General features: G+C 42.6%; 1 protein-coding gene across 1 annotated transcript in view; it reads left to right on the top strand.

Annotated features, from left to right (window-relative positions):
- MOB3B (MOB kinase activator 3B) overlaps window positions 1–10,618 on the top strand; it is a 42,442-nt gene extending 31,824 nt beyond the window's left edge. Inside the window, exons 2-4 of the mRNA XM_075136925.1 lie at window positions 7,879–8,081; window positions 8,530–8,595; window positions 10,556–10,618. Coding sequence (XP_074993026.1) covers window positions 7,879–8,081; window positions 8,530–8,595; window positions 10,556–10,618 — 332 coding nt within the window. The remainder of the gene's footprint in view (window positions 1–7,878; window positions 8,082–8,529; window positions 8,596–10,555) is intronic.
- Window positions 10,619–13,299: the final 2,681 nt, after the last annotated feature.

Here is a 13,299-nt window from a genome sequence, read left to right as displayed (position 1 = left end):
ATCAGAACTTCTGATCTTCCACTAAACTTACCTTGCACACTGCTATATAATCGTCTTTCTCTATCTCATGAAAGAGTCACATTTTACTGGAGGGAAAAATAATTTATTTAAAACTTCTAAATCACCTCTCCAAGGAACTATCGATATGCATTGAGGATATTCTTATACACATAGAGGATTCCTAAGTCAGCACAGATATCAAAGGGCCAGAAAATGACTTGTATTAGGAGACACAAGGGCTGTGATCTGAAGTGTTAGAACTACCTGAATGTTTCTTCTAATGGCCCACTGAAAAGGAATTTAACACAGTAATCCTCTGAATAAGGAACATTTCTTTTGCGATATGAACCTTTCAACTACAGTTACCTGTTAATGTCATACCATGAATTTTGGCAGATGTAAGGCCTCAGTTTTTCAGTTAACTGCTGGAACATCTCTGTCTTGGGGACAGGAGGCTGTTTTGTCTGATTCTGAATGCATCTCCAAGACCATGCTGCTTGTCCTGATAATGTTTCATGTTGCTGCATCTTGCTGCATCAGTAAGCCCGAGAGGGGCCCTTAGAATAGCACGTTTCTTCCAGTGTCCCTGTGAAATTAATGGGGAACCAGAATGTTTGTTTCCTGAAGACATCAGAAGTTAATAACAAAAATAAAAGCCATGCTGGCCAGTAGTACACTCAGCATGGAAAGCCAAAACCATGTCATTACCCAGAAATCGTCAGGCCATGGTAAGTATTGTAGGAACAAAGCTATTAACAAACCTCTGCCAGGTGGGAAGGAAAGTTTCTCCATTGATATCTTGGCCAGGCTCCAGCGTTTGTACATACATTTTCCTTACATTCACTCATCGGGTTAGTAAACTCTCTTTTCCCATCTTAAGCTGTTATACTGGCGAATGGCTGCTATATTTTCTGTCCCAGAAGAGGCTGCATTTTGTTCACCTGTACTATAGTTTCTGCTAAGGCAGGGAGAGCTCTAAATTGTTCTAATGGATCTCCAAGCTTATTTTAGACTATATTAGTGCCATATGAAGTTGTTTAAATGCAATGCTTCAACAAATCTCATTTTGTTACTATGGTGAAGATGGATCTTCCACGGCAGGAGTTACACTGTCACAGAACCATGACTCTGCAGCTCTTTATGTCATTCAGTGTTCTCATTGCCTTGAAGACCTGCAGATCTATTCTAATGGGTTTGTCAGCCTGATTATTGTCTGGGGTAAACCTGGCCTTGGTACAGGCAGCAAGAGTGTTCTGCTCTCTGGCACTGCAATGTTTCTCTTCTGTTCCTCTGCAGCAGCAGATGCAGAAGTAATAAGTAACAGGGAGGAGTCAGATTGTAGTCAGGAAAAGCCATTGTAAATTTTATTAAAATCCAAGAGATCTGGCTTATGCAGGCAAGGATTTAGGTCCCTCTGTCCTCTGATTTCAGGGAGAGTCAATTCAGGTGCTTTGCATATACTTAGGTGTTTCACCGTATTTGCGTTATAAAACACCTCTTCTCGTGAAATTGTTAATTAAATAGCAAAATTTAGTGCCATCACCCAGTTCTTGATATACAGTAGTAGGGATAGCTGTTGTGGATGTTCAAGTAGTGCAAAGCCTCAAACGATTTTCTGATCTGTACCGTGGCCCATTTAGAGTTCTCTCCAGGACAGCACATAAGTACCTTGTTGAAGATCTGACAGTGGGCCTGCCTGCTGATTTATTCACTCAAGAGTAAGATTTAAAAAGAGATAAGGACACCATTTTGCTTAGAAAGCCGTATAATCTCAAGAGTGTTTTCCTTTCTTCTGCTCTCTCTGATATGAGAGCAGAAAGGAGGGCAGTATCAGGAGGATGTAGGTACATGGTCTAGTCTAGTTTATCCCTAATATTTTGCAGCTATCTGCTTATTTATATGAGGAACAAAGACCAGAAAAACTGACATTGTTTTCACTGGCCATTGAGACAGACACTTCCTTGACTAACACACTGAGATAACATTAAACATCTGCTTGGATCAGGATAGGTGTTTTTGCAGCAAAGCTTCCAGCAAGAGCTGAGGGCATCTTTTGCAAATTTTTGTACTTGGGGCAGGGATAGGAGAAGGAAAACATGGAGGGAGGAGGGGAGGGAGGGTTTGGTTCAGGTGCTTTCTCCAAATTGTTAATTTCTGGTAACAGTTTTCTTGCTCCCTATTATAAAACTGGAAAAAATTCTTACTTTACCAGGTTTGTATGTTTTTAAGCTATGTTTGCAATAGTATAGTGTCAATCCTTTTGCCAATGGAGAAGGGAGTCTGTTTTTTCCCACATGTGTATTTTTAAAAAAGAATAAATTACAACTGTGGCCTGTAAAAGGATTTTCAAATGTGCAGCAAAATTTCTGTGCACAATTGCCAAAGGACTTACCAGCTTCCCTTGAGTAAAGCAAGACTTCAAACCACACAAATACAGAAGGTCAAAAATGCTCATGCATCTGGCATCACAGAAGATTTAACTGGGCAGTCATTTTCATTGCATGTTACAAGCAGGAGTGTGAGCCAGTCGAGAACTGCATGTAACATGACAGGCAAAAAGTCTGGGTTGTTCTCTCTGCTTCTTCAGCATCAACTTCCTGGGACCATATACTTTCTGACTCTTGCCTAGAGATAATGAATCAGGCAACAAAGACAAAATGTATCATGACTTTTCTTCTATTTCCTCTGCAACTGACCTACTCCAGGGGAGGTTGTGATACCTATTGAAGTGGGAAGATTCAAGATTGCCATATATCAAATGAGGCAGACTTTTTGCTTGTTGCATTCATCTCAGACCTTTAGTTACCCTCCTTTATCCCCACCTAATTTGGTTTCTTTAACTTTTAGTCTCTGTCTTATCCCACCATTTTTTTGCATCATACAAAGAATAGATTTTGTATCAGCAGGTTTTAAATGAGGACCTTCATCATGGCATTAAAACATCTGTGTTTTAAACCAACAGGCCATTAACCTACTGGTAGTCACTGCAAGAATGGTCAGCATACTTTTCCATGTTATTGTGACCAGCCTTTTGAGCAGATAGCAGTTGTAATACTGCTTTTGGGGAGTGAGTGTCAAGAGATGTCAAGGCCATCACACTGTCTGCAGTTGTCATGTATGTGGAATACTTCATGGTTTAGCCCCAGCCGGCAACTGAGCCCCACACAGCCGCTCGCTTACTCACCCCTGATGAGGTGGAGGAGAGAATCAGAAGAGTAAAAGTGAGAAAACTCGTGGGTTGAGTTAAAGACAGTTTAATAGGTGAAGCAAAAGCCGCGCGCGCAAGCAAAGCAAAACAAGGATTTCATTCACTCCTTCCCATCGACAGGCAGGTGTTCAGCCGTCTCAGGAAAGCAGGGCTCCGTCACACGTAACGGTTACTTGGGAAGACAAACGCCATCACTCCGAACGTCCCCCCCTTCCTTCTTCTTCCCCCAGCTTTATATGCTGGGCATGACGTCATATGGTATGGGATATCCCTTTGGTCAGTTGGGGTCAGCTGTCCCAGCTGTGTCCCCTCCCAATTTCTTGTGCACCCTCAGCCTCCTCACTGGTGGGGTGGGGTGAGGAGCAGAAAAGGCCTTGACTCTGTGTAAGCACTGCTCAGCAGTAACAAAAACATCCCTGTGTTATCAACACTGTTTTCAGCACAAATCCAAAACATAGCCTCACAGTAGCTACTATGAAGAAAATTAACTCTATCTCAGCCAAAACCAGCACAAATACTCAAAGAAATAAGACAACAGATCAATGGCATGATTCACTTCGTTAGCACTGTGCTGTATGTCCGTTTGGTGATGGATAGATTAGAACAGGATGCTCACTCTAGCACAGGAGCAAATCACCTGATAGCAAATTAAGAACATGTAAGGAATGACATTGATAGCCTACAGAGAGCTGTGGGTATAAGGCTGTTTTCAAAAAGAAGGGGAAAATCCCTCCATTTTCCAGCGGAAAAGAATTTCGGATCGGGCAAGTTGAGTTTTGGAAGTTGTAGAGAGTCCTGCTTATGTTAGGAGTACCCTTTTCTAGCAAGTCAACAGAAGCAAAAAGGTCAAGGGAGTATGGGGAGGTTAGAGCGCAGGGGAAACGACGTGATTGTTCCCCTGTGCTGCTGTGGTGCATCTGTCACCAGGGCATATGGGTGCAGCTCTTCTGCAGGAGGAGACCAACGATTAGCACAGCACTGGCAAGTACAGCATACACTCCAGAGAGGCATGGGTACAGTCATGCTAGCTGTGTTTGTTACTGGTTATACCATGCCTATTACCCCCCACTGAATGGTTTCCCAATTGCGTATATAACCCTGAGTTAAAGGAGCTTCGACTGTGTGGCTGGGACGTTTGAAAGCTGCTTGCACATTCTTGGGACATAATGCAGAGCTCTGGGGTTTTGAACACCAGGTTAACAAAAAGGACCCTTCTGTTACTTTCTTCTTGTACAGCAGCACTGGGGCTCAGTCTACAGATGAATCAGGGTTGCCAGGTCACTCATCCAGAAATACTTTTTTCAGCAAGTAGCAGCTAGCTCAAAAATTTCAGTGTCATCTTTGTATTTCTTTGCCTTTTAATAACCATAACTCAGCAAAGTAATTTGGTGTTTTGAAATTCTGTCTCGTTACAGTATCGCCTTGCAGATAGTAAGACAGTCATCTTTCTCTTTGGAAATTTTTTTCACTGTTAAAAAGAATCCAAAGTTTAAATAAATACTTGGACTTTTCGTGGGTTTAGGGTTTTTTTTTCTCTCTCTTCTTCTCCTTTTTTAAGTACAAAGTTCCAGGAAAGGAATTATTAAACCTGGACTCCATGTTAAATGAGGGCTTGGAGGAGGAGAAGGCAAAGGCTACTGTGGCTGAGCTGAAGGACAGAACAGAACAGAATCCTTAACAAGTCAAGGATCTAAATCTAAGCTCGTCCATTCCCAAGAACCAGTCGTAATGATAATGTTCTGTGGCTGATTTATTTATAACTATAGCAGTTGCAATGGGAACAAAACATTAGGCTGAATTCTGACCTCAGAATATAAATCTGGAATCATTTCACTTTGATTTTCTAAATTTTGATGGCATTCCTTTGGATTCATTCTACTGTAACTGAGATCAGAATCTGTCTGTTGTATTAGATTTTTTTTCCTTCGAGACTGCATTTCTACCATCCTTTTGTCTAATTTTGAACAGAAAAAGCAGCAGAGTGTATGTTTAAACTAGTGCTGTTTAGTTTAAACTCCGTATGCTCATCTGTACCTTGAGGCTGACCAGACTTCTTTGAGCCTCCTCCGTACTCCAGGGACAGACTGGTTGGCAGGCTCTCCAAGGCTGAGGAGTCCAGCTCACCGCACAGGACCAATTGCTTTCAGTGGTACAAGGAGGCACTTTTTAACTATTTAGGACACCATGTCGGTTTGTAAACCAGTTTTGCAGAAGGGGAGAGAAGTCAGAGAGAAGTCATTATGGATTCTGTCGTACCCAGATGATAAATCTGTGATAGCAGCAATGTTTCACTTTTATTTAAGAGTAATGAAACAGAGATAGCTTTGCAAAATCTGAGAAGTTCCACAATGGCAAATGTAACTACACAGCCTGTCTGAAAACTTAATGCACATGAAGAGCAGTGGGAATACTGGAAGTTTATTATGCACCCTAAGCTGTTCTGCACCCACTATTTTTTTTCTTCTCTGTATTATTTACGTGTCCTCAAACTGACTGCCTAAGACATCTGAAAAGCTGTTGATGAAAGTCCTCGCTCGCAGCAGAAGCAGTGCTCTATGGCCTTTGCACTTACTGCCTGTAACTGCTTGTTAAGTGGGAACATGGGCTGCAGAGAAGTTAAAGGATTTGTCAGCTTGGTTTATTCAGCTTGTTTTAGTCAGTTAATACAGAAGTATGAGTTTCTTCATTACAGTAACATTCTTCAGTAACAATCATATGTCAGCCCGTGGAAGATGAAACTAATTATTCTCCATTTTGGGACATGCCTGTTCTGGATCAGAAAATATAGTGCCTTCAAGAATTCATCTCTTAGTTCAGTGAACCATCTTGCAGTGTCAAGTGCCAGCTATTCCCCTTCCCCCTTTTTTAAGGCTAGTATTTTCTTGGGTGTACTTTTAAAATTCTGGTTTGGGTAGCTTTTACAAAAATCTGCAGGCTGCTGCTGTAATCATTCCTGAATTTAGCCATGCTCTGATGGCGGAAATGTGATCCCCCTGGTTAATAAGCAACTAGCTGGGGTTTCTGTTACATTTTTTGATAGATTGTATTTATTTTGCCCTTGGAAATAACAACAGTCATTTATTATAATCCAGGTATTGGCTAATTGCATGGAGTTTCGATTCAAATATTGCCAAGACATCTGTACGTATTATCGTTTCTGTAGCTTAGCGATGTCTCAGTTCATGGCTTGAGCATTTAGGCCTCCTCCTCTGTGATCTTCAATATTAGCTTTAGCATTGAGATGAATGGATGTGACAACCAAAAGCAAACATTTCTTAAGGAGATAAAGTAGTTGTGCTTTGATAGCTTCTCTGGTCCCCAGTTGGTACATCAGGAGTAAGAAGGGCTGCTCTGCATTTCTAAAGCTGCTTGAAATTATATCAAAAGGATTTGCCTCCGATGAACCCAGTACAGGGCAGAAAAAACCCAGGACACTTTACCGCATTATCTGCACCTCAGCGATGGCAAATGTGGAGGCAGTTCAGGGATACACTGAGCAGGACACTTCTGCGTGCTGATGTGCTTCCCCACTCACATGCTAACAGGCACAGCGGTGCTCACATCTGCAGTGGAGGTACCCTGCTATGTCCTTGGCCAGGGAGTCCAAACCAAGGCACATGTTTCTATTGATGACACCCAGACTGGTTACAGCCACAGTTGATAATTTAGGTAAGCTGTAATAAAAACCCTGTTTTCAGAATCGAAATTCTCACTGTATGTCCTCACGTCCCCCTTAGTGAAACTGGGAAATTTGTCCTTTAATTCCCACTCTTATGAGTGCTGAGCAGTATTTAACAGGAGACTAAAATTTGAAAAACTAGAAAGCTTGCAGCGGCGTTAATTTAATATCTCCATCTTCCCTCTGCACATAATAAATGTTTTTCTTTTGAGAGGATGAGCTGGGCTTTTAGGGAGTATGGGACTGATTAGCTGTGAGTTGTTTTTTTTTTTAAAGAAGCAGTAACGACACCTATGTAGTTCAAATCTGACTAAAACATGAACTATAACTAAAAAATCAGGAGGGTGTGCAACAAAGCTAAGTAGCAGTAGAGTTTCAAGCGTGACACCATAGTCATCATGTCTGAGGCACAATCATAGAAGGAGATGAACCCTTCAGCTTTTTGGGGCAGCTCGGTGGTACACAATACCATGCAAGATCAGTCTTTAATGAAGGGCAGTTTTGAAGGAATTGTTGGTGCCATGTTGTGTATGCCTGGCTGTTTACTTGCAAGTGTTGCTTTTGCTGCTGCTTTGGGGTCTCCAGCTGCAAAGTGGTGTAACTTCTAAGGTATTTTGGAAGAGCTATTCCTGTGTCCCTTCAAGAGTTTTTCTATTAAAAGAGCAATCAGAGTGGTACACCTAACTGGGAGGAAGGTGAAAGCAAAGGGGCCTAGCCTTCAGTCAGTTATTTCAAATTCGTTATTAAATTTGATGCTGTGAAATGCCACTGTTGAATAATATGATGAGGAGAGTGTCTGTCGCTTGCGTGTTTGGTTATCTTTGGTGCTAGCGGTCAGATATATGCATGCATTAAGTGATCTTCTGGATTGGAAAGGAGGCCTAGGAAGTCATAACCTAGTTTGCAGTTACAAACTCACGCTTTGCTCCAAAGCTGTTGTCTTGAGAGGATGACAGGACGGTTATGACAACCCTACCTTCTCTATTCACAGGTGTTCCCTTTCCAAAGAACTTCCTTCAGATCTGCAAGAAGATACTCTGCCGGCTTTTTCGGGTATTTGTTCACGTCTACATCCATCATTTTGACCGTATCATCCTTATGGGGGCTGAGGCCCACGTCAATACCTGTTACAAGCATTTTTACTACTTTGTGACAGAGCTCAACCTCATAGACCGCAAAGAACTAGAGCCTTTGGTAAGTGCGGGCTCTGGGGCAAAGTTCTAGGAAATTTTCCTCCTCCCTTCACTGAGCCTTTCTCACACGTGTTGCAGTGGATTTCCTCTGGGAATAAGGTCCATGGTTGAACACAGGCAATTCAAAGGGATGAACTCTTGCCTCTGTCCATAGATGCATTCCATCTGCTGCAGTATTTGTTAGATGCTCAGTAGGCTCAGTAGAAAGAGGAAAGTGCAGTGTATTTTGTATGGAAAAATATAAGGTGGGAAGTACTGCCATTTGAAAATAGAAGTTCATTTGTCTTCTGGTTCTTCCTGTGCTATATATTTTATATGTAATTTTATTCTGTCTTTTTTCATTGGTCATTAACAGCATGGTACTCGTAGCAGTCACTTGAATGCATGTGAAGGAAAGAGTGGTCTATATAAAGGTGAATTGTTTTGGGTTTTTTTTAATCTTTAAGTAGGTGTTTGTGAAGGTATTGAGTGTGTTAGATCCAGAGCACACTCTAGGTCTAAGTGAGACAGATGAGGTGAGACAGAGGTTCAGACATTTAGCAGCGTAACAAAACTTCCTTTTGGACTGAAATAGATCAAAATTAAATTCATTGTTTCCAAAAGTAAGGTTCCAGAACTGAAAACACTTTTGCTGTTGCTTGCAAAGACAAATAAAATAGAAGTGTAAGCAGAGAACAAAAAGTAAGGCGCAATTCAGAAAGCAGTTTATGCACAAACCCTCACTGTGGGCATTTAGCCGACTTTAAAAGGGATCAGGGCAACATTCCTCCATGGGTCAGAGTTTGGAAAATATTGTGTCGTACAACTTATTGATGAAGTGCTAGAACCACTGGGATTTTTTTTTTCCACAGAATCACAGAACAGCTGAGGTTGGCTGGCACCTATGGATATCATGTAGTCCAAATCCCTGCTCAAAGCAGTGTCACCTAGAGAGGGCTGCCCAGGACCAGGTCAGGTTTTCAGTTGTTCCACGTAAAGGCGCATTGCAAGGAGGTGTAGAGCATAGTTGGTATGAAACACTTCTGAAAGCGTGATGTTTGCCTGCGTTTCTGCAGGAGTTGGAGCTGTTGCAGGTGTGGTAGATGTATATGCTTATGTGGACTGAAGGAGAGCCTGTAAAGTGAGACAAAATGGATGGTCTCGTTTTCAGCGGTTCACAAGGCCCACTGAAAGACACTGTGTATGGCATGTATGTATCTATGGTTTCTTTCTAGATAGGAGAACTTAATATGCCCTCTAAATGTGTCCTAAGGGATAGAAGGAGACCCTGCAAAAGAGAACTTCCCTCCAGACTAGTGATCCTAGGATAGCTGTAGCTGTTCAATGCTGAGGATGTCTCACAGGCAAGATACAAGGCAGGATATCTCAGAGGCAGGAAGAGAGGCGATCTTAAGGTCCTTACAAGATCCTTGCTTGCTTTGGGATACAGAGAGCACAAAAATGATTTAATGCTGCAGTTGGTGATTAGCAATATTCTGCACTAAGCAGATAGATGAAGGATTGGGGACAGAGTGGCACAGAAGGTGGCCCAAGTCCAGCAGCAGAGTAAGCTAGGAACGTGCTCAACTGGTGTGTGCTTTCCACTTGCATTCTAGCATTCCCTCCCTTCACAAAGTTATCCTCAGGATCACCATATGATGTAGGTTTATTAACTTTGCTGGGATGCAGGGTCTCCCAGAAAAATGTTTCACCTGCACTGGGGAGGCACCATGTCAGCAAACTGACAAAGCTCCACCTGCATCCATCTTCCTGTCCTTGCCTTGGGTGGGTGTCAGCAGTGTGGAAATGCAGGAAAAAAACACAGGTTGGTGTTTTTGTCTTCAGCTGGGCAGAGAAAAGGGAAGGAGTTGCCAAACAAAAGCAGACATTACAAATAATCTTGAATTTTAATGTGGTAGTTGAGGACAACCTGTGTCCTGCCAGGTTCACCATGGCAGGAAATGAGCCCACATTATCTCCCTTAATTAGAAAATGGTCCAAGAGCTGATTAAATAAACAGACTGCCACATGCTTTAATAAACAGGAAGGCAATTGATTTCTCAACATAACTTCAAGAAGGGAGAATAACTGGGGAAGCAGGCAGTAGATGAATAGTAATATTAGCCTGCAGGACTTACGCTCTTTGTTTAAAATAGATTTTATCAGCCTTTTGCAACTCAGTGTAGCAGTTATAAAATCAAATGAAGCAAATGAGTCAAACAGAGTTCCCCCTCCCATTCAGGAGTTGCATAACTTGTCCTTTCTGCAATCAAAGAGGGGGCTATAGTTTAAAATGCTGTGTATCTTTTCCCATCTCCATCACTATGTTAATTTGACAGATCCCCGAGTCTTTCGTCGAGCTGTTTTATGTGGGGACAAAAAAGGAAGCTGGCACAGTCACTGACCCCGCAGGTGGTCCTGAGGAAAAAAACGCATGTCCAGTTCGTTAATTTGGGGGAAAAGAAGTCTGAAAGTGTATCTGCCCCTTTCCTGCAGGACCGCGAGAGCTCTCAAACGACCTTTAAGGCATGCCTCCGTGGGGAAGCTATCGGGAAATAAACTAAAGTTTGAATTTTAAGATGTGGCATCTGCTTTGTGCTGGCTCCCTGTGTGACCGGCTTTATTTTCCTGGCAATAGTTCACCTTAATTCACTTCTGAGTCTCTTCCCATGGCCAAAACAGCGGAGCGGTGCCTTTTACCTCCATCCCACCCCCACCCTGTGTAGGTGACTGCTTGTTTAGGGTGCTTTAAACACTTCATCTAAATGTGCTTTTTAGTGAGAATCTTAATGCAGCTGCCTCAGCACAGTAACTTACTGTTCAAACAGCAGCCCAGCTACAGCGAGTAATGCCCTTCTCCTTCCTTTCTGTGATCCCTTTTCTCTAACAACAGATTTCATAGTATGTAGGACTTACGAAATATGCCAGAGTACTTTATAAGCACATCATGAGTGAAACAGTCTTGGTTCAGGGAATTTTACTTAATTTATTGCCAGTTAACAAAACTTTTGATTACAGATCTAGATATTGAGGAAAAAAAGACAATTAAACAAAATACTTGGTGAAGAAACACCTTTCTTCCCCAGGCTCTAATTCAGTAAAAAACTTCTCTTTCCCCCTTCCCGGTCTCAACTCGCGTTGGTTTTGCTGCATGTTACACTCAGCCACTCCTCATCCCTTTGGTGAGGTGAGGGGCAACGCAGGAGACCAGAGATGTGTGTACTGCTTCTTGCTTCTTGTTTTCTTCCACTCCAGCGTGGGTTTAAGGTGGGGCACAGTCCCTCCATGATGTCCCTGCTCTGGTGTGGGTTGCTCGTGATGCACAGTCCCTTCAGGGGTGTGCCGGTTCTGGCACAGAGCACTTCCTTCCACGAGTACGTCTCCAACCACATCCCCAACAGTGCCACCAACCATATGTCCTCTCCTCTTAGTGGTTGCTGCTTTCTTAAATATCTGTGAGCAGAGGCACCATGTGCTTCTCTGACTGGTTGCAGTTTTGGCACATGGTGGGTTATTTGCAGCAGTTTCAGGGGCAGCTGGAAGTAGCTGTGACTCTCCCAGGGCAGTTCATGGCCTCCTGCCACAAGAAGTCACCCCTGTAGCCCTCTGCTACCAAAACCCTGCCAGTTACGCACAGTACAAAGCATCCTCTGCAAAGTCAATCATATGCAATCTGTTGGTTAAAGCCTTGCTTTCTGTTTCCAGTTTTGTTTTGGGTTTCTTGCCTATCTCTGGGCAATAGCTCTCTTCGTGAGTTTTCCCATGTGGAATACGTAGCATTTGACAGAAGTATTGTGAGCCTGAATTCAACAGTGTTTGCAAAGTACTCTGATGCCATGAAATAAAAGTTGTAGTAAGAGTAGAGCTTGCTCCTAGTTCAACTTCCTACCTTCAGCAGCAAGCTGGATCCTTGACACATACAAAAGGAATGGGAAGACCAAAACTTCCTGCGTTCCTTAACTTGGTGTTCGCTGATTTGCTTTGCTGTTGCTTTAGGAGTTCCGCTGATGAAAACGGGAAGTGTGCAAGCACCACACCGTCATGCTTCCTAGCTCTGTAGACTTGACATGAAACTAGCAGTCTGTTAGTCTGTGTTCTGAACTCCGGATCCAGACCCTTGTTCCCCTTCTCTCCCAGGGTGGAGATTGGATATCTTCAGAACTGCTTCATAGAAAAACCTCATCTCTATTAAAGTGTTCTCAATACATGCAACCATATACTCCATCCCCACTTATGAAAGGTGTAGCTCTTTGTAGTTAAGATATAAATTGAGACCTGTTTTTAACATATTTTACTAGGTCAGGTCACTCATCAGGTTTTTTTACTTTTAAGAAATACAAGCTGCTGTATGCAAGGCAACATAATCCCTTCCAAACAGTTTTTGATTTCTTTAGCTCAACACAACATAAATCATCATAAATCTGATTTTCCCTTAAAGAGAGGTGAGTACCTTCTCTGATATGCATCGCTTTCCATTACTCCCATCTCAGGAAAGAAAGGCTAACTTCCAGGAATAAAATGCTGCTACAGGTAGAGCAGGTCCCCCCTAAAGGAATCTATCATTTCAAAGTGTCTTTTAGCTATGTGGCAGCATCAGATCACAGACGAAGTTTCTCTGGTGTAAATAACACTGTTTCAAAGAAAAAGAATTCCTCCTCCCATTCCTCAGTGTGAGGGGGTAGGGTGTCTTTTTTAGCAGTAGCTGGTGACCACCTGGTTTGGCCTGGTGATTGCAGAGCCTGTTCACTGCTGCACTCCAAACTTAGCTGGAGCCGGCACAGATCCTGTCATGAAACCTGAGGATCAGTGCAGCTACAGCAACGTGACCTCTGGAAAGGGTGGGGGGAAGAAAAAACTAAAACCTTCTGAAAAGCAAAAAAGTTAATGCTGGAGTGGCATTAAACACAAAGTTTGGGTTTTTTTTTCCCTGGCAGGAGGGTGCCTGTCAGACACACAGAGGCAAAGAATCCAGCAGCTATACTTCTCCTTCAGTCATGAAAGAGCCTTCTGATTCAGAGGCCGTAGAGATTTGTGACTGAATCTCACTGCAGAGCATTTTGTCAGATAACAGTTAGTTGGTGATGCAGCCAAGTCTGCTCCCAACTTCTCAGCATTGATCTGTGTGTATTGCAGTATCTTGTTTTGATTTCTAAATCCGTACATTTTAATTTGCCTGATATTTCACTGTGCCTTGAGTTTGTCAGAGTTAAGCGAAAAAAAAAAGCCACCCAAAAATGTGG

Source organism: Calonectris borealis, chromosome Z (genome assembly GCF_964195595.1).
Source record: "Calonectris borealis chromosome Z, bCalBor7.hap1.2, whole genome shotgun sequence".
Lineage (NCBI taxonomy): Eukaryota > Metazoa > Chordata > Aves > Procellariiformes > Procellariidae > Calonectris > Calonectris borealis.
The sequence above is the reverse complement of the archived record's forward strand: the minus strand, read 5'-3'. Positions and strand labels throughout refer to the sequence as shown.